General features: G+C 47.2%; 1 protein-coding gene across 3 annotated transcripts in view; it reads left to right on the plus strand.

The window, feature by feature from the left end:
* Positions 1–21,184, plus strand: part of NUDT17 (nudix hydrolase 17) — a 556,736-nt gene that overhangs the window by 19,563 nt on the left and 515,989 nt on the right. For 2 of the 3 annotated variants that reach the window (XM_069652793.1, XM_069652794.1), the window contains exon 2: positions 17,802–17,878. In XM_069652793.1, the coding sequence (XP_069508894.1) occupies positions 17,804–17,878 (75 nt within the window). In that variant the 5' untranslated portion in view covers positions 17,802–17,803. Of the gene's footprint in view, positions 1–17,596; positions 17,879–21,184 lie in introns of those variants that run through there. The other variant, XM_069652795.1, reaches the window with a different exon arrangement.

Genomic DNA, 21,184 nt, shown 5'->3' on the forward strand with positions numbered 1-21,184 from the left:
TATATCCAATGAACTAATATGTGCACAGCCACTGCCTTTGAATTCCAGTTGCAGCCTCGTGTGCCCATGTTAAATTGCCCAATCCAGGCACTGCCATCAATTTCGGGTAGTGCTCCCTAGAGGATAACAGAGAACAGCACAATAGGTTCAGGGAAAGCTTAATGCATACATGCAAAGCGATAATATGCTAGGTAGAGCCTTCAAATGCCTCTCCCAGATGTATTACATTCATTAGCAGTTTGGCAGTATTTCCACAGGAAATACTGGCAAGCTTTCTTAACGTTAGCACCAGTTAGTCTTGAGGTAAATCTGCTCGATCATGATGGACGAATTGGTGGGGTTAGTACCCATTCAGTGAGTCCCCGAAATCAAATAGGGGATTTCAAGCACATATTTCAGGCAGAGATTCCACATGCAGTTAATCCTCCATTTTTTTTCTGAGAGAAAAATCATATGTGGTTGAGGAAACCCCTCCTACCCCATCCTTCCAGTCAAAGCTTTGATGAATGATACATTTCTGACTCATGTGCTCTGTTGGGTCTTCATCATACAAGAAACATAGATCTATGAAACAATTATGAATAAACACAGGCATTTAAACTGGGCAATGTATTTGTGAAGATGTTAACAAGACCTGTATGCGACCAGCCGGCAGCAGCTGTTCTAGTCAAACCCTGTGTACTGCAGAGCCGGTTGAAGCCACAGAAAGGCTGAGACCAGTGGTCCTCATTGAGATGGTTTACCCCACCAAGTTAAGGTTATGCATGGCCTTAGGAGCTTGAGTAGAGACATTATGACAGACATTTATCTCATACTCAGCCTTTCAGGAATCTTTGGCTGTTTAACAAGACCTGAGCATTATTGTGGTCAAGTCCTACCATCAACACACAATTGTAGGAAAAGTCAAGATCGCTTACTGTTTTTAATCACAGTTGTTTGAGTCTGCGGATATGCAAGGATGCCACTTATACTCTCTTCAGCAGCACCAATATTTCAAAGACCGATGGCCCACCCACGCCGCACATGTAAAATGTAGTTCCAATATGATATCTTGATGTACAACCAGGACAAAGCTAACCACAATGAAACATAATAGATGGTGTGCTGCAGGCTTGCATAATAGATGGTGTGCATGCATCAGGTTGCCGAAGAGAAATGCAATTGTGTGACAAAGTCAAGTACTTGTATGCCATCTCAAAAGAAAGAATTAGACCGAAACTTGATCTCCTCAAAGTGATCAGAGATGCCCCACCTCCGGATACCAAAGAGAAGCTGTGATTATTCATGGGACTGTCAGAGTATTAATGCAAATTTGTCTCCACCTTTTCAAAAACATATTGAACAATTACAAATGTTACTCAAGAAAAGCTCAGATTTCCAGGAGACTCGAGGTCAAGGGACTACTTTTGGCAAAGTAAAATCTTGCATTGCAAATGCACTATTCCACAGACCTCTTCAGCCCGGACTGGACGTGTGCAGCATTATTTAGTCCAGTGCATATGGGTTAGGTGACGCCCTAGTACAGAAGAGGACATGAGTAGAACATGGAACACTTTTTCCCATCCAAAACTTTATCGCAGTTAGAGCTCAATTATTTTGTCACTGAAAAGCAGATGTTAGCCTCAGCATTGGCCCATGTGTATTGTAGAACATGCATGTGTGGCCAACTAATTTGTTTAATGCTTTAGCATAAACCCTTGGTGCATATGCTCATCACAGGGGGCACCAACAGTGAGACTGGCAAGGATAGCGGTAAAACTTCAAGACTAAATAAGGGGCAAAAAGTCTGTTTGTCCAGACTTCCACGTCGTCGAGATAAGATACCAAAAACATTCTTGGAGGAGGGATATGCTGGCCTCCATGAGCATATTGGTTAGCGAAAACGCAAGTGATCAGAGTGAAAGTCAGTGACAGTGTGCCATGGAGAATCATGTATGTGACTAATTGACTTCTGCCCTGCAGGAGTGCAAGGATGAGTAGAGGCTAATGTGCCTACTTGGCTCTCCCACTTCTACAAACCAAGTGCCAACACAATCATAAAGTTAAAACAGGCACAGTTAAGAGTTATAACTACTTTGCTTGTTTTGGTAACGTGGGTCGAGGGAAGGCTATAAGAGGGGTATGAATGTGGTTCAGTAGCATCCCAAACAGTGAAGTATAACAGTCCAAAATAATGCAATATCCAATCAAGCTTCTATGCAAATATGTATACTTTAACCAAACAGACCATGTACAGTATTAACTAACTAGAAAACACTACAAAAACCCCACCCCTTTAGAAAGAAGACTGAGTATGCCAATATAGCAGCCACAGCACTCTGGGTAAGGAGACAGGGAGAAAAGACACTTAAAGGCCACAATGTTAAAAAACGGATATGTTCTTGTGTGCAAAAGGGCTAAAAGTGACCTAACCAGTCACTGGTGCCCAAAAATGGACCAAGGTAGTAGTTAGCAGTTAAAAGTACCATTTGCAGTTATTGTTGGTCTGGCAGTGCCAAACCAGACTTTTTGGTGCTGTGCGAAGATCAGGAGAGTGCAAAAGAAGTGACAGAGGGTCCCGAAGGTTCAAATGTGTCGAACACCTCTGGAAACATGGCTCCAAGCAGTTCAATGGTGAAAAATACTAAGACCCCAACTGTCTTGGATCTCCGAGTGCTCTAAGTCTCACTTTAGGGCCTTAAGGACAAGATGGGTTCTTCTTGTGATCCCAAACACGGGGGAGGCTGGCACACAATTGCAGGGGCCCTTCAACACAGTGGGGTCCTGGGTATGGCTGTGGCTGGCAGAGAGGCAGGTCTTGTTCAAGCAGCAAGTTCCCCCTCAATGGTCCCTTGGGATGGTTAGGGGACAGAGCATTCCCCTGCCTTGGAACACCAGCCTTCACCTCACAACTGGAGGACTCTGGAAAGGATTGCTCTCCCAGTCGGGTCCAAATGAAATCTTTGTCAAGGGTTGGCATCCAAAAGATGATTCAAAGATGATTCCAAGAAGTGGTGTGAGACCCCTCTTTAAAGTGTAAAATGCTACAGGTGATGGAACTAAAGGTAGCCTCCCTTAGTGGTCCAAAGTCTGCTCTTGAAATGAGGGGTCTTTGTCCTGTGCTGACATCACCCCCAAAGTGCTTTGCTCTAGAGGACGTGGAGGGGACAGGAAGGAGAGAAATGCAGAAAGAAACAAGATGGTGGCAGTCTTGCCCCACTGTACAAAGATCTCCTGTCTACACTAACCCCTCCCTTCCCTTCTCAATAGAATCAAAGTCCTTTAGGCATGCAGCACCCTGGTGTAAGGCCAAGCCTTTTATAAGTGGGTGTGTGCTTTGGTCCCTGTTCCCAGGCCAGCTTCCTGTTGAATGCCTGTCCTTGGAAAGGGTGTTACCTGCTCTTACAAAGGAACGAAGGGAGGCAATCCCCTAGCTACATTCCTGCCAGTAGGGCACGGTCCAGTCGGTCTGGGGAGAATGCACATAACCCTTCCACAGCTGAACTGGGCCTACAGGGCTGACACGTGTGATATCAAATTGTAAGTGGATGCAATGATTATGAGTAGTTTCATGCAGCATGCCCTAAACCAGCCATAGCCTATATTTAGAGTTTTCCCTGCCACCAGCATGGGCTACTTATGATCATCATGCTTTTGGTACAGGGGTGCATATCCTAAATGCAGCCCTTTTGCTGCAGAGACTTGACTGTCACTGCATCTATCAAATAGGCACCTGTGTCTGCTGAACATGCTTTGTGTCACTGGTAGAGTATGTGCTGCAGATCAGGATGCTGATGCAGCAGGGCACAAGTACACACTATGCTTTTGGCATAGAGCTTACAAAAGGGGAATCTGATCAGCAGATTAACATTTCAGTGAAGGAATTACCCACATCCTTTTATTAATTAATCAAAATAAAAAAAAAGTCAGGGCTTTATAGCCTTGCCAGAAGGCAATTCATCAACATATAATATTGCAAAACTAGACATTACATGGCAGAAAATGACCAGTTCAATAGAGCTCCCCAGTGTACAGTAGCAGTGAGAATATCTGCGATAGATGTGTTCAGGTGCCAATAGAACTTGTGTACCATTGATGAAAGCAAGTCTTTCTTTCCTTGCTGTCATCATGGAGCACCAGTGCAGAATTGATAAGGAGGGGTCTCCAAGAGGAAGTGCTCATCACCAGAATTAGGTTGAGTCTTGGAAATATCAGAAGCTCCTAAGTTGCCTGCGTACTCATGCTGAAGTACGATGATTGTCGAGCAGAGCTATTTACCTAGGTCTTAGAAAATAAAAGAGAGTAGTGGTGGAGGCACACGGACATATACCCCAACAAGTGTGTTGCTAAGAACAGAAACCACAAACTAATCAATCCATCTATTAACCCAGCATTCTCCTTCTCACTCACCAATCCATCTAGCAACACTCAACCTACCACTCACCACCCACGAGCCAGTTCATTGATCATTCATCTTTTCACTCACTTGCCAATTCACCCAAAGCTCAACCCTCTCTTTCTCACTCACTTAGTCATCCATCCGCCTAACACTCACCTTTTCGCTCAATGTTTCACTCTTCCATCTATTCATGCATCCAAAACTATCTACCCTCTCACTCTCTCACAAATCTATCCATCCAACACTCGACCTCTCATTGATTCTAACACTTATCAATTAATTCAGTAACATACCCTTCTACCCTCAAATCGGCCCATATGTCGCTGTCACGCTCACTCTTCAGCTCACGAACCTATCCGACCATTGCTCACCCTCTCACTCATCATCTATCACTCACCCTTTCACACGATCTCTCACTCACCAATGTATCTACCCCACCCATCCATCACCTTTCCAATCCCTGTTTCACTCACCAATTCATCCATCCATCTAATACCCTCCCACTCACCAGCCAATCCATCAATCCATGCATCCAGCACTCAGCCTCTAACTCAGTTTCTTGCTCACATTTCCTCCATATCCTTCCTTACTCATTGGTTCCCTGATCCAGCACCCAGCCACTCTATCACTAAACCATCCAACAAACACCCTCTCACTCACTCTCTCACTAATCAATCCACCTTTCACTCACCATCTCACTCCCTCGCTCACTAGTACATGCATCCATCCAGCTCGTACCCTCTAACCCACTCTCTCACTCACCACTCCACCAGTCAATCCATCCAACACCCAGTAACAAACGTCAAAATGTGCAGTTGCATCTAGCGAGCAGAAATTTCACGTCGGAGTGTAAGAATATGTGTGTGCATGAAAAGAGCAGTGCACTGCACATTGTTCACACATGAAACCGAGTGACTCATTTGTTTTTCAACTTCAACTTTTACACTTCGCACAACCTCATTCTTACAAATCCATCCATCTAGCCATACATCACTTGACATACTTGGATACATACATACGCTCCATACACCCTTTACATATATAGCATCTATTGGTTCCATGTCATTTCATCGCCTGCTTTTACATTCCAGGCTTTTAAACGTGCACATTCCATCGAATGGGCTCATCGGTTTTTTTTCTTTTTTCTTTTTTTTGGGGGGTGAGGGGGTCCCCCCAAAACCTCACCCACACTGATTTTTTACTATTGCCCACCCGCCCAAACCCTTATTTGCCCTTCCCTCCCCACCCCCCGCCCTAAAAAACTTGATGAGCACATTCGATGTAATGTGCACGTTTAAAAGCCTGGGGATGAAAAAGCAGGCGATGAAAGGACATCGTACCCATCTTATCAATCCAGCTCTGTCATTCATTCACTTTTAGTCACCAATTAATTTGCCCTGTTAACACTCGCCTGCTCACACTGTCACTAATCCATCCATCCAACACTCTCACTTACACAAACACACTGTTATAGTCTGACTTGTGTCAGACTTGCGTATCATGCAAATGAGATGGTTAAATAAGGCGCAGTAAATAAATCACAGGAACTCAATGATGTGCGACTGATCTCTTTTATTATCAGCGCGAAACTGGCACTCGAGGCAGTAACCCCGCCTCTTCCCTTCAACATGTGGGGCGCAGCCCACAGCAATTCAAAACAATAGAAATGGGACTTGGCTCCCTGACAACAATGGACACAGTCAGACAGACATGAGGGTTATGTGGAAGTCTTGTCCGTATGACTCGGCCGAGCATTAAGGCAGATGGGCATTCACCTGTGGAGCTGTGTGGGGTGTTTCGGTATTCCCTGAGTAGTGTGTAGATGGCTTGCATAAATGACCCATTGGTGATGGAACAGACTTGGAGTGTTCGTTTGAGGTTGCTCTAACCCAGATCTTCCGCAAACATTGCAAAGTCATGACCACTGAAAGGTGGTCCATTGTCCGACTTTACTGTCAAGGGAATCCTGTAGTCTGCAAATGTCTTGTCCAATGCGGTATCACTGCCTGCACACTGGTGGAGTGGATAAGGTGTACTTCTGGGAAGCGTGACATCTCATCTACAATTACTAATGCATATTTCCCTTTGGCCAGTGGTCCAAACATGTCAACCGCCACCTCATCCCATACTTGTAGCAGCATTTCTGAGGGTTTTAGTGGCGCTGGGGATGTTCGCGGGGCAACGGCTTGACATGCAATGCACTTGTTCAGAAGTCCTTCTACTTTCTCATCCATTTTTGGAAACCAGACTTTTGTCCTGAGCTGTCTCTGTGTGGATACCACTCCACGGTGTCCAGCGTGAGCTATGTCCAGTATTTGGTCTTGTAGGCTGGATGGAATGACAAGCTTGTTTTCTTTGAGTAACAATCCCTCCGGGGACGTGGACAAGGTATATTGTACAAGTTTGAACCTACGCTGTTGTTCTTCTTCCTGGTCAGATAGGCTAGGCCTGTCGTGGCGTCTCCTGTGCCACCGGCCTGATTTTATGCACTCTTGGACGGTTTGTATGAGTTTGTCGTCATTCGTGGATACCTGGACAGGAAATCTGCTGGATTACTGTCTTTCCCTGGCCGGTGAATGATGGTGAATGAATATTCGTGTAGCCTCAATCCCCATCGGGCTATTCCAGGTGGCATTTTGGCAGTAGGTTTTTCCATAGATGCTGGTGAGTGCCTGGTGGTCTGTGACAACGGTGAACGGGCGGCCGTATAAGAAGCGATGATAGTGTCCCCATGCCCATACTACTGCTAGGCTTTCCTTTTCAGGCTGGGAGTACGCACATTCTGCGGGTGATAGACTCCGACTCGCATATGCCACTATGCGTTTTAGTGAGTTTGGCGGAGCTCCTGGTCTGGATTGTGCCAGGATGGCTCCAAGCCCCATGGGGCTGGCGTCTACGGTGAGTTTTGTGTCATATTTAGGGTCGGAATATGCTATGCATGAGGCAGATGCGATTTGGCGCTTGATTTCTTGAAATGCCTCTTCGCATTCAGTCGTCCAATGATAGTCTTGGTCTTTGCCTGTGAGAAGTCTTAAAGGAGTGCTCACCGAAGCAAAATCTTGGATGTATCGGGTGCAGTAACTGGCCATCCCTAGAAAGGAGCATACTGCTGATGAGGAGGTGGGGGTGGGTGAGTCTACCAGTGCTTGTACTTTCTCAGTATCTGGTCGCATGCCTTTACTTGAAAATATGTGTCCAAAGAATTTTTTTTTTTTTAAACATATCTTTATTATTTTCATTGGACATAACATAACAATAAATGGGAGCTTTGTACCAACATTTCACCCCCGCTCTCCCTCCCCCCTCCCACCCCGGGACCGTGTGATCTGCTTCGTGGTTTTCTTTATGCGTTGAAAATGTCCGTGACCTTTATGTTGTGTGGGCACCATTGTTCCATAAAGTCTGTCTGCAGATGTTCCTGGACCCCACCCCATTCTTTGGTGAACTTGTCCTTAGTGCCTTGGATTATGTGAGTGACTTTTTCCATTGCTAGCTGCGCCCATACTTTTTGAAGCCACATAAATATTAGTGGTGTATCCTTCTTTTTCCAGTTATGGGCAATTGTTGTCCAGGCCGCGATGAGAAGGCCCATAAAGCTTCTGCGTTGTGCTTTCGTGTATTTCTTTGTAGTGTCATCTCTCATGCCGCACATCCATACGCTTTCATCTAGTTGTCCCACATCTGGAAATATCTTGCCCATTTCTCCCTTAACCTCTTCCCAGAACGGCACTATTCCTTTGCAGTCCCACCAGATGTGTCTCCACGTCCCCACTTCTCCGCACTCCCTCCAGCAGAGATTAGATGTTCCTGGGAACATGGTATGCAGTCTCTCGGGCGTGTAGTGCCACTGAGTCACTATTTTGATCCACATTTCTCTCATCTGCACCGCTCTTGTCAGTTTGGGGATTAGGGCCCAAATGTCCTCCCACTGTTTTCTCGTTAGTTCCCTTCCCAGCGTTTTATCCCATTTGCGCATGTATGCCCATTTGATCTCTTCGCCTTGTTTGTTTATAAAGTAGTATAGTGTCGAGATCCATTTCTTTGCCCCTGAGTTGGTTGTGATGTATTTCTCAAATGGGGTTAGGGTTCTCGTAGCCGCCCTCGCTATTTCGGGAGTTTTTAGCCAGTGTTTAAGTTGTTCATATCTGTATCTATTCCGTGTGGTTCTTTTTGGGAGTGTGAGGCATGATTCATATTGAATAATTTTATTGTTGTGAAACATCTCCCCTATTTTCGTTATCCCCTCCTCCTCCCAGCTGTCTGATGCACCCTGCTCCAACCCTGGCGGAAACTGCTGGTTCCTCCATATGGGTGTGAATGGGCCTAATGTGCTGGTCATTGCGCCCTTTCTTGTTTGGGTGTCCCATGCCTCCAGGGTCGTGCTCAATATTGCGCTGAACCCTATGTTGGGGTCTCTGTGCTGTTTCTGCTTCCAAAGTAGTTCCACTAGTGGGGTTCTAGCCACCGCCCTATCTTGTGCAGCCCATACCTGTTGTGGGTCTTCTCCCAGCCATTCCCGAAGCACCTTAAGTTGGGCCGCTTGGTAGTATTTTTGAAAGTGGGGCAGTGCCATCCCTCCTTCCCTAGTTGACGATGTTAGGACCGTCCTAGAGAGCCTCAGAGTTTTCCCCTTCCACACAAAAGTTGAGACTACCCTCAGGAGTGACTTGAAGAAGGAGCGGGGGATCCCCATCGGCAGGGCTTGGAAGTGGTATAGGAGCTTTGGGAGAATGGTCATTTTTACCGCCTGAATTCTACCCCACCATGATATCAGCAATGGGTTCCATCTTTCCATGTCTCTTCGAGCGTTTGTGAGTAGCTGCGGGTAATTTTTCTTGTACAGTTGGTCTACCTTATGTGTGAGAGTGATTCCCAGGTATTTGATACCCTCCTCCGCTATTTTGAGATTGTGTGCCCTTGCTTCTCTCTTGATTCTATCCCCGTCACCTGCCAGTATTAGAAGTTCTGATTTGTTTTTGTTGATTTTTAACCCCGAGATGGCCCCGAAGGTTTCTAGCTCTCCCATTGCTGCGGCCAGCGATCTGTCCGGCTCCTCTAATGCCAGCAGCATATCGTCCGCATAGGCGGTTATCTTGTGTTGCATGCCTGCCATCTCTATCCCCTTGACATTCGCTGCTTCCCTAATTTTAATCAGTAGGGGTTCTAGGAATATAGCATATAATAGGGGAGAGAGTGGACACCCTTGTTTTGTTCCCCGGGATATGTACACCTTTTCTGATACCTCCCCATTGATGGCCACTCTGCAAGTTGGGGCGTTGTAGTTTGCTTTAATTCTGGCTATGAAATGTTCCCCAAATCCCATACCTTGGAGTGTCTTAAATAGTATGGACCATTCCACCCGGTCGAATGCTTTTTCTGCATCCAGTGCCAGGAGAATTGCTGGGGTTCTCTTTATACCAATCTTTTCCACCAGATGGATGACCCTTCTGAGATTGTCGTGTGTTTGTCTCCCTGGGATAAAACCTGATTGATCTTGGTGAATTAATTTTGGGAGAAGCGGGGAGAGCCTAGCTGCTAATACCTTGGTGTATATTTTGGCATCTATGTTTATCAGTGAAATTGGTCTGTATGAGGCCGGGCAGGATGGGTCCTTCCCTTGTTTGTGGAAAACCAGGACCTTCGCTTCGTTCATGGTGGGGGTCACATTGCCACTTTCTTTAAAGGAGTTCAATAACTTGGTTAGGACTGGGGTCAATTGGTTCGCATATTTTTTATAGAATGGGGCTGTATAGCCATCCGGGCCTGGGGCTTTATTTTTCGGTAGTTCATTTATAGCTTTTCTAACTTCTTCCTCCCTTATGGGGGCTTCTAGGGCCTGTTTGTCTGCCGGTGAGATTTGTTGGAAAGTGAGGGAATTCAGATATGTGTCTTGTGCGTCTGCCTTCGGTTGGTCTGTGGTATATAGTTTTTGATAGTATTCTCTGAAGACTTCCCCTATGTCTTGTGTGCGTGTAAAATGTTCCCCTTTCATGTTTGTGATATTTTTGATTGTTGTGTCTTTCTGTTTGGCCCGTAGTTGTCTCGCTAGCATCGTATCTGCTCTATTTGCTTTAATGTAGTACCTTTGTCTTAGGTATAGAAGGCTCCTTTCCGCTCCTTTTGTGCGCAGCATTTCTAGCTGGCCCTGCGTGTGTCTAAGAGTCCTCTGGAGTTCCCTGGAGGGTTGTGACAGTATTTTCCCTTGTATCTCAGTAATTGACCTTTCCAGTTCTTTTTCCCACATCGCCCTCTGTTTCTCCTTCGCTATTTTCAGTGCCATTAGTTTTCCTCTGATCACTGCTTTGAACGCCTCCCAAACAGTGGAGATAGAAACCTCCCCTGTGTCATTGTCCGTGAAGTATTCTTCTATCATTCCCTTTATGGTGTCCCCCGTGACCTTGTCCTGGATTATGTCCTCCGGCAATCTCCACCTCCACAGGCCTTTAGATTTCCCCTGAAGTTTCATATCGAGCCACAAGGGTGCGTGATCCGATAGTGCGATTGCCCCTTTTTCCACCTCCTGGATTCTGCCCATGAGGCCCACCGATGCCCAGAGGTAATCGATTCGTGACATCGAGTTGTGGACATGTGAGAAGTAAGTGTATCCATTTTGATCCCCCCTGAGTTCCCTCCATACGTCACTCAGGGCCATTTGGTCCATTTGCTGTTTTAGTCGTTTTGATGGGGTCCCCTGGCTATGTGCCCCTCCTGTGCTTCTGTCCCTTTGTGGGTCCCATGCCATATTGAAATCTCCTCCCAGGATCACTTCCCCTCTTGCAAAGGATTCTAGTTTGTCTAGAGTGTCTCTTAGAAAGCCGTCCTGTCCCACATTGGGCGCATAAACTGACGCTAGGGTGATCCTCTGCCCCTCCAGCAGCACATTTGCAAACGCATACCTCCCCTCCTTATCTGAGATGGAGTTCTCCAGTACGGCGTCCCTCCCGGTCCTCATTGCTATGATGACTCCCGCCCTCTTGTCTGTGGCATTAGCTTGGGCCCATATTGTATATCCCCTTATCCTTGCCCTTTGTTTGTCTCTTGCTCTTATGTGCGTTTCTTGTAGGAGAAGGAGGTCCGCCCCTTCCCTTTTGAGTAATTTCTCCAGCTTCACCCTTTTTGCAGGATGATTCATCCCTCTTATGTTATAGGTCACTATGCGTATCTTCCCCATTTGTTAGGTATAGGTTCAGAGTGTTTGACAACCCTTCCTTCACCGCTGCCCACTGCCTGTTGTCCCGATCCCTTTTTCCCTGCCCTCTTGACTCCCACCCCCCTCCCAACTGGTAACTGGAACTGAACCAAACTTGTTGCCCCCGAGTAGGGCCAGGGTTCCTACTGATGCCCAGACGTTGCGCCCGTGGCTCCCTGCCCTCCTTCCTCTCGGGGGCTGAGTGTGTGGGGGCTCCTAAACCCCACATAGTTGTCTTATCTTACCCGATTCCAAGCCGGAAGGTCCCTCCCGGGCCGCCTGCTTCAGTTCTTGTGCAGCTGCTGTGTTTCCTCTCGCCCCCTCACCAGAGTTTGGTGCGATGTAGCTTGTCACCCTCTGTTCTCTCTGTGTCTTTCCTCTTTTCATGTCTGCTTCCCACGGCTTTCTCTTCCTTTAACTGGTCTGTTGTGTTTGATCGTTTCCCATCCTTTAGGTCTTCTCCTTTGCTCTCCGCTTGGTGCCGCTTGTTCCCCGTCCTCCGTATCACCCTGTAGGTCCATTATGCTGAGGCCTTCTTCCCAGGTGGTTGCTCTCCGCTGTTTCCCTTCCCATGTGAACGTCAGCCCGAAGGGAAAGGTCCACTTGTATCGGATTTGTTTCGCCTGTAAGGCCTTGATTAGCGGTGCCATCTCCCTTCTCTTCTGCAGTGTAATCAGTGCCAGATCTTGGTACAGTTGTATTTCTTGACCGTTCATTCTTATGTGGTCCATATCTCTGGCTTTCCTCAGGATTTGTTCTTTTTGTGGGTAGGAGGTAAGTGCCACCAGGACGTCCCTTGGCCTCTCCCCTGGTGCCCCCGATCTTTTTGGGCCGACCCTGTGGACTCTGTCGACTCCAATTGTGTCTGGCTCTGCTGCTTCTATGATATTGCTGAACACTTCCTTAACTGCCGACATGAGATCTCTGTCCTGTACTGTTTCCGCCATATTTTTGATGCGGATGTTGGATGGTCTGGAGCGATTCTCCAAATCCTCGCACTGTATCTCAAGATTGTGGGTGAGTCTCATCAAATGTTCCTGGGTTTCACTCGTCTGCTGCGTTTCCTCATCTATCCCCTGGAGCGTTCTTTCCAGTGTATCGGTTCTTTCCTCTAGTTTCGCCACATCGATCCTTAGGTCTTGGATCGCTTGTTTCATGTCGTTTTTCATCGTCGTGAACTGTTCCTGTACGGAGGACATGAATTTTTCCTGGAGTTCCTGGAACCATGATTGCATGTCTTCCCTGGATGGTGGCTGTACTGGGTTCACCTGTGCCATTTCTTCCCTTTGCTGGTTGTCTTGCGTCTTCCCCTTCGCTTGCGGTGTGGAGTCCGACGACCACAGTTGGAGGATATTTGCGTCTTGCTTTGAGGGGAGCGGGGTCTGCTGGGAGGCACAATTTTTACTTTTTGCCCTTGACATGTTATGTATTGCTCTTGAAATATGTAAGGGCTTCTTGTGGTCCCCTGTGTGCTTATTGGTGGTTTCCCGGGGTGTGCGAGGGTTTTCTGTGAGTCCCCTGAGTGATTAGTGCTTGCTGTGCCACCCTGGAGCGCAAGAGGATGTCTTCTTGGAACGCCCCTGGGCGCGTCCTGTTCCCGTAAGCCTGTGCCTGCCTTGGGTCTGCTCCGGCAGGTCCTTTCTTCCCGGGGTATGTTCCTTTCCTTGTGCCCCTTTCCTGTCTTGGCCTCGGGGGCTCCTTTCTATGAGCCCGTCGATCAGCTGGGCTTCCTATGTCTTGTTGCTGGATCCACTTGCCCACTGGCAGAGTCCCCAGTGAGTGGGGTCCTAATTCGGTATTTCTTTTCCTGAGGAGTTTGTGGAGATTGGTTATCTCCCTGTTGCAGTTGGGAGGGCCTGCACCTGGGGAGATCCCTTAGCTTAGGTGTTGTTTCCCTTCCCTCGCACTGCTCCGGTCCCTTCTGGGGGGTGGGGGTCTTTCCTCGCCTGGACGTTATGGCCTCCGCTCCCTCTCCCCCGTCTTTGGTGCTCACCCGCTTTCTCTGCTTCAGCCCCTTGGTCCTGGGGCGTTCGCTCGTGGCTCGGGGGCCCTGTGCCTTTGGTGCCGGGGCTCGGGCGTCTTTTTCTGTAGCTCCCTTTCCCTCCTCTGCGACGGCGCGGATGCCGCCCGTATTCCTTTTCCCTCCGGGGGGGGGGGGCGGTGCCTCCGCCGCCTCTGTCCCTTCTTCCTTAGCGTCGCTGCCAAGGTCCTGGCCCCCCGCTCCCCTGCGTTGAACCTGTCGGCCAGGCGGCGGGAACCTCCCGGTGGGGGAGGGGTGACTCCTCCGATGTTGCCGTCCACGGCGTTCGGTGTCCCGCGATCGTGCTACCTATCGTCCGGGGCTTGCTCACGGGTGTCGCTGGAAGGTGCGATCCTCCTGTGCTGCGCTGCCGGCTTCGTAGTGTGCGTATTTAGGTGGCCCGGTACGAGCGCGGCTTAGTCGCGTCTCGTCCCCGCGGCGGCCATCTTGGAATGTGTCCAAAGAATTTTAGCGTGGTTTTGTTGATTTCGCATTTCTCGGGATTGAGTGTGAGATGTGCGTTCTCCAGTGCCATGCAGACTCGTCTCAGAGTGTCATCTTGGGAGGTGCCAAATATAAGGATATCATCGCTATAATTTAAGCAGTTGGGGATGTGTTTAATTATTTGATGGATCTCATTCTGGAAAATTTCTGCAGCAGATGATACACCGAAACTCAGTCTCTTGTATCTAAACAAGCCCAGGTGTGTGGAAAATGTGGTGATGTACCGTGACGACGGGTGAAGTTCAAGTTGATGATAACCTTTGTTCAGGTCAAGCTTTGAGAAGATTGTGGCTCCATGTAGCAGATGCATCATATCAGTCATTCGTGGTGCCAGATGCTGTTCTCTTTCAATGGCCACGTTCCGGGCATGCATGTCAACACAGATGCGTATGGTTGATTTGCTGTCTCTTTTGGGTACTGGTACTGTTGGTGATACCCATGGCGTTGGGCCAGATGCTAGCTCGATGATGTCCTGTTGTAGTAGTGACTGTATTTCATCCTCGACATGTCGCTGTATGTTGAGCGGGATGCCCCGGTAGTGCTGAGCTGTCGGCGGTGTTTGGGTGTTGATGTGTAGTTTGATTTGTCTGTCTTTTAGTCATCCCAGGCCTTTGAAAAGTGATGGGAACATCTTTTGGATCATGTCTTTTGAACTGGAGATGTAGGCGGACATGATCTGGTACATGATGTTGATTAAACCCATTTGTATGGCTGTTAGGAAACTTAATATGCTTCCCCCTGGGACTTCTCCCTTGATTACATAGATTTATACCTTTTGACGCTGTTCTTTTTATTTACACATTGCGGTGAACATGCCTTTACAGTCGAGCGGTTTGTTGGAGCCATAAGGATATATTAGCGTGTCAGCTTGTTTTAGTTCTTTCTTCACAGTGAGAGACTTGTATACTACATCATTGATGACATTGACTGGGGCACCAGTGTCGATTAGAAACTCTAAATTTTGTCAATTTAATTGAAGCAACAATGTTGGGCTGTATTCGACGGCTGTGTTGTTGCCAATGGCGTGACATAGGCCCTTTTCTGATCCCCGCTGGACGACGATGAGTGGGCGGCCCTTCTTCCTTGCGGTGATTCATCCAGGTATCTTATTCTTTGTCTTGGTTTTCGGTGCTGGGAATCATGCCTGCTCTTGTGATGACTGGAGCTGTCTCTCCTTTCTTCCCACCACCGGGTCGAGGGTGTGTGGTCGCGTGAGGAGCTATGCGAGCGACGCCTGCTGGGCGAGGTGAATTGACTTGTGCGCCGTCGTGGGCTTTCCCGCCTTGAATTTCGGCCATCTTGTCTCCAGGATTCTCTGCTGGCATTGTTACTTTGGAAGAATTTGATGTTTTTACAGACTGAAAATGGTTTTCTCCCCCACATTTGTCGCAGTGGTGCCCTATCACGGGACAAGGCCTTACCTGTGGAAATCTGAAACTGCATCTGTAACATTTCTTTTGTTCTGTCATGTCAGTTGGGGTGCGATTGGGGCACACAGTTGCAGCATTGGCAGTCTGTCTGATCGTGATGTTGCCAAGCGATTCAGTCTGTAGCGCTAACGCTGAGTCGGCTCTTGCTATTTGAAGAATTTCTTCCAATGTTCTACTTTTTTGCAATAGTTTTTTGCGAGATTCAGGGGACCCACATTCTGCAATAGCCTGGGATTTGAGAGCTTCATCAGTGGAATATCTATCAAAGTCACAATATTTGGCTCTTTTCCTTAATCTCATGACGAAATTGTCCATGCTTTCATTCTTTTCTTGTGTAGTCGTGTGGAAAATATGTCTTTCATAATCAACATTCCTTAGGGGTGCAAAATATGTATTCAGCGAGTCAATTGTGTCTTGAAATGAATCTGTGTTGGTATCAGGCATTTCAAATACGATGTCATGTACCATGGGTCCCAGTGAGTGTAGCAGGATTCCTCGTAGGTGACGTTCTTCTCTCACCCCAGAGGCATCTATGTAAATTTGAAGCTCCTTCAACCATCTGGCCCATCTGGGTGCCAGGCTGCTCGTGTCTGACATTTCAAAATGTGGCATTGCTTGTAGTTGCAGGGATTCTGAGTTCCCGTTTTCTCTGTTGCTGACAGGCCTGGGAGTGTAGCTGGCCTGGGGCTCTGGAGCCCACTGTCAGAGTTGCCTTCAGACATGCTGATGTCACCTGTGGGTGGCTGGTGAAGTTCTGAGATTGGCAGTATTTAATGTTCTCTATGAGCTGGCACTTCATTGCTGCTTGGTGTGACACGCGTTGAAAGTGAAGCGAGTTGACGTTAGGCAGCGTGGCTTTCTTGCCTGCAGTTGGCGAGTGTTGCTTGACACCTGTCGCGGTCGTGTCAAATGCTTGAATTTCCTCCGTGGCGGTGCTGGAACTGCACGCTCGCGCTATGCTTAATTCCTCGGCGGCGGCCACAGATGCGAAATAAAACTTCCTCTGATGTGGAGATGAGGCCATGAGATTGAGCACTGCCGTGGGTTTGCGTGGCAGTCTGGATGCGGTCCTTGCACTTCACCGTAGCATGGTCGTGCATGTTCAGCTGAGAGCGTTGTCCCCCAGTCAATGGATCCTCGTCGCCATTGTTATAGTCTGACTTGTGTCAGACTTGCGTAGCATGCAAATGTGATGGTTAAATAAGGTGCAGTAAACAAATCACAGGAACTCAATGATGTGCGACTGATCTCTTTTATTATCAGTGCGAAACTGGCGCTCGAGGCTGTAACCCCGCCTCTTCCCTTCAACATGTGGGGCGCAGCCCACTGCAATTCAAAACAATAGAAATGGGACTTGGCTCCCTGACAACAAGATTAATGGTAATCAAAAGAGGACACAACACACACACACTCGCACTACTCCATACATACATAGTACGTACCTCAACATTTATCCTTTCACTCACTAATCCATTTATCCAACAGTCACTCTTATGCTCACTCTCTGACCAGTCGGATCCTTCTATTCTTCCAACGCTCACTTCACTCACCAACCTATCCATTCAACACCCCCCTTAATTACTCTATATCACAATCATCAATCCATCCATCGCTCACCCACTCGCTGTCACTCACAAGTCTATCCATGCATCCCTCACCCTCCCGATCCACCCACTCGATCCATGTATCACCAATCTATGTATGCATTCATCCAACGATGCCCCCGCTCGCTCACAATCCACGATCATCCACCCTCACCCTACTACTCTCTCAACCATCAATAAACCCACCCAACACTCGTCCTCTCACTCACTCTGTATAGTTTGAACTCTAAACATATGATGAAAATAATTAATTTCACTAACAAACTACAAGTACAAAATATTTATTTTAACAATATTTTGCTATTCATATTGGCATTGCCGCTTTCATTATTGCCATTAGCAGAAAAAAACGATATAATGTAACTCTATTGAGATGCAATACGAAAACAGCCCGATTGAGGGCGCTCATGGCTTTATTTTATTTGATTACAAAACTTTGTTTGCAAAATCTAGCCAGTGGCAGGAAGTAAAGCACGTGGTTTAACTTCCTGTGCACGCTTCACGTTTATTGTGTGTAAACAGAAGTGCAGTGGACTGCCTTCTTTGAGAAATGCTGGAGAAATAATCTGTCATATTTTAGCGAAGCAATCTTTGGCGAAGAGTCGCCGAAGGGCGTGTTTTGAGGTGTGTTTCCCGCAGTCCCGTAAAGCCTTATGCAATATCGTTTCTTTCTCAGGAATGGAACCCATGAAGCGGATTCTCGTGTACCTGTCCAGGGAAAGATCTCTGCCGCACTGTGCCAAGTTCATACAGGTATTTGCGGGGTTTAATTTAGAGAAATGGTGTCGCTGCATGGCATATGTGAGAAGTTTTCAAATTTGTCTTTGCCTTTATTTTTTTTTTAACAAACGCCAAATGCAAAGGTTATAGCAAGACTCTACGAGCTAGTAGCATAACTGATATGACACAACTTGAAATCACTGTGCTTTATTCATTGTTCAAGGTGAGATGTGGCAGCTCGTCCAGCTAGGGTGGTTTGGCTTGTAATGTGCTTAATGCTATGTACTTTTAAAAATATGTTACATGCAGTATTGGGGCACAGCATTGTTTTAAGTGTACTCAATGTTGGCATTAGAGATGATTTAGATTAAGGGAGATAAAGCGATCTGGCCAAGGTTAACAACGTGATTATATGGGTATGGGGACCAGGAGGGATTAGACAGCTGGTCGCAGAGTGCCACAGCAAAAAACGTAATCCCTAGTCCACAGGTGCTCCTATGTTTTTGACAGGTTACATCACATTTAGCTTTCTGGGCGTGCCGAATTATCAAATTGTATTATAATCAAAATATTTTATAGCTCAACTTCTGCAATCATGGTGACCTCATTGTGCTGGATTCTGGAAGCACGAGGGGGGATGGAGTGATCAGTAGTAGAAGAGAGTGCGGTGCAAATCTTTTTTTATTTACATTGTAACTTGATATCATGGACCTGGGACTGGACTGGATGACCACCTTCCTAACTGACTGCTCCTCCCAAGGCATATTGGGCACCTTCTCCTCTCCTACTTACTTCTCCTCATGTGGTGTCCCCCAGGGCTCCATCCTCTCCCTTGGCTCATTAACATCTACCTTACTCAGATGGCACTTCTCATCCTTCTCCCCCAATGTCCAGTGTTATGCTACAACACACAACTCTTTTTCAAACTTCCTGCTGACCCTCTTGCACCTTCCTTCATCACTAACTGCCTATCGGCCATCCAGGCATGGTGCACTGCCAATGATCTCTGCCTAAATGCCAGCAAAACGGAGATCCTTCCCATTGGGATCCCTGGTCCCGCCCTCTTCCCTTCTCTCTTGCCTTCCTCCATGGGATCACCTCCTTCTCCTTCTGAAGCCAGAAACCATGGCGTCATCTTCGACTCCTCTCTCTCTCCTTCCTCCCTCACACTCTGGACATTGCCAAGAAGTCCCACTTTCAGCTCTTGCTTCTCAAAAGAATTCTAACTTTTCTCACCTTCCCCCAGAAGCTCAATGTTACCCGAGCCCTGGTACTCTCTCTAGGCTTGACTGTCGCTATAGCCTCCTCCTGACTCTGTCTTCTTTCACTCTGCGACCCCCTCCTGCTAATTCAGAATAGGGCAGCAAGACGTAAACTTGGCCTCAAGCCCAGGGACCGCATCTCTCCTGCCCTAAAAAGTCTTCACTGGCTCCCGGTTGCTTCACAGATTAAATTCAAATCCCTCTGTATCATCCACAAGGCTGTCTTGGGCCGGGACCACACTATCTGCAACTCTCTTATTAAATATTCTCCCTCTAGACCTCTGCGTTCCTCTGGTACCAACTCTTTGTGTAAAGCATTTTGTTAAACAGAGGGCAGGAGGTTGATCGCTTCCCTCTGCTGCCTCCCTTCTATGGAACAGCCTCCCCCTCCCTCTGCGTCTTGAGCAGGATTTTCTTAAATTCTGGAAGCTTCTCAAGACTTTCCTCTTTACCTCCTCCTTTGTCCCTTCTCTCCTCTGCTAATTTCACAGTTGGTTTGATTGGTGTCCATGGCCCCTATGCATCCTCGGGCCCTGACCTCCCACACTGGATCGCCCCCAGCTTCTATCTATCCGCAGCACTTGCCTCAGCATACCCTCTGTCCTGGAGGCTCGCACTTACCATACATTGCACTTCATCTGTTGATCATCCACGAGCGCGGGCACCCCAGCACTTACCCCCACTGCACCCTCCCTTCCGCACTTGCACGTTCTGAATGCTCACAAGGCGTAGTAGGTTTGTCCTTTTTTTTCCCTCCACTGTATTTAATATCTCTGTGTCTCATTCCCATGTTGACTCCCTGATGCCCTGTGGGCGCTTTGAAACAGAATTTACTTACTGTATAAGTGCCTAACAAGCGAACAATAAATAAAATAAGAACATTCCATCAAATAAATCACAAAAAGATAACCAACAACTTCAAGTACACCCTTCCCCCACCACCTCTCCTCCTTCTCCTCTACCTAAGGTAACTGCAGATCCAGACTCAATACAGTGTTAAGAATGTACCACAAATGTCTAAACAGTACGACTTCTTCTGATTCCTATAGAGTACCCGCTCCATCAAGGACATCCTGCGCATTTCTTCAATCCAAGCATCCTCCACTGGATGAGTTGTAGATTTCCGGCCTTTAAAAATGAACTTCTTGGCCACTTGGGCTGCTTGGAACAACCATCTCATCTATGCCCTGTAAAAATCCCATCTTCCCCCAGGATCACAGTCTCAAAATCCAAACACGGTTAAAAATCACAAATACATCTCTCCAAAAGAACCTCGCTCTAGAACACTTCTATAACTAGTTCCTGTCACATGTGTGCAACCTCAGCAGGAGTTAGTCCGTGAGCCCACGCCTACACAGTCGCTCGGGCGTCCAATACACCCTATGCAGGATTTTAATTTGCTGAATTCTCTCCCTCAAATTCAACGAAGATAGAGCCACATTCCGGCAAATCCCCATCCATCTCTCGTCAATCATCTCCTCATGCAGCCTCTTACACCAACACTCCAACAAATTTGTATTCCCCTCTTTGACTTCCAATAATAGGGTTTTTATATTTTAGAAGCCAAATGTCCTTGCGCCTTGTTCACAATGAAATCTCTCAGATCATTTTCCACAAATTCCTTGCTAGGATCGACAACTCTTTTGAGTATATAATAGTATATGATAGTCTCCAAAAGTGCAACCAACCAATCCCTTCTCTGCCCTTAGTTTGTTAAAGCTAATTCACCTCCCATCCGCAAGAAGGTGGTCTATCACCTTGATACCACTCAAGTACCAATCAGGCCAAAACAAAAATGTCCCTCCTTGATACCTGGATTGCACCAAACTAACAAGTCTAACTTCCTATAGGGGTTGTGTCCCAGAGCATGGGCAATTTTTACCCAGGCTTTTCTCAAATACTCCATCAGATTGCTAGTTGCAAAATTCTGCATTATCTCAGTAGACAATAACGCCTTTGGTTTCAATGGACTCATTTTACTACTCTGCTTGGCACCATTCGTTGGGCAAATGGTAAAATATGTCTAACCGCAGATGCCAAATGATAGGCAGTGAAATCAGGCACGCTCAATAGCCAT

The sequence above is a fragment of the Ambystoma mexicanum genome, chromosome 1p (genome assembly GCF_040938575.1).
Source record: "Ambystoma mexicanum isolate Mex_15411 chromosome 1p, UKY_AmexF1_1, whole genome shotgun sequence".
NCBI classification, from domain to species: domain Eukaryota; kingdom Metazoa; phylum Chordata; class Amphibia; order Caudata; family Ambystomatidae; genus Ambystoma; species Ambystoma mexicanum.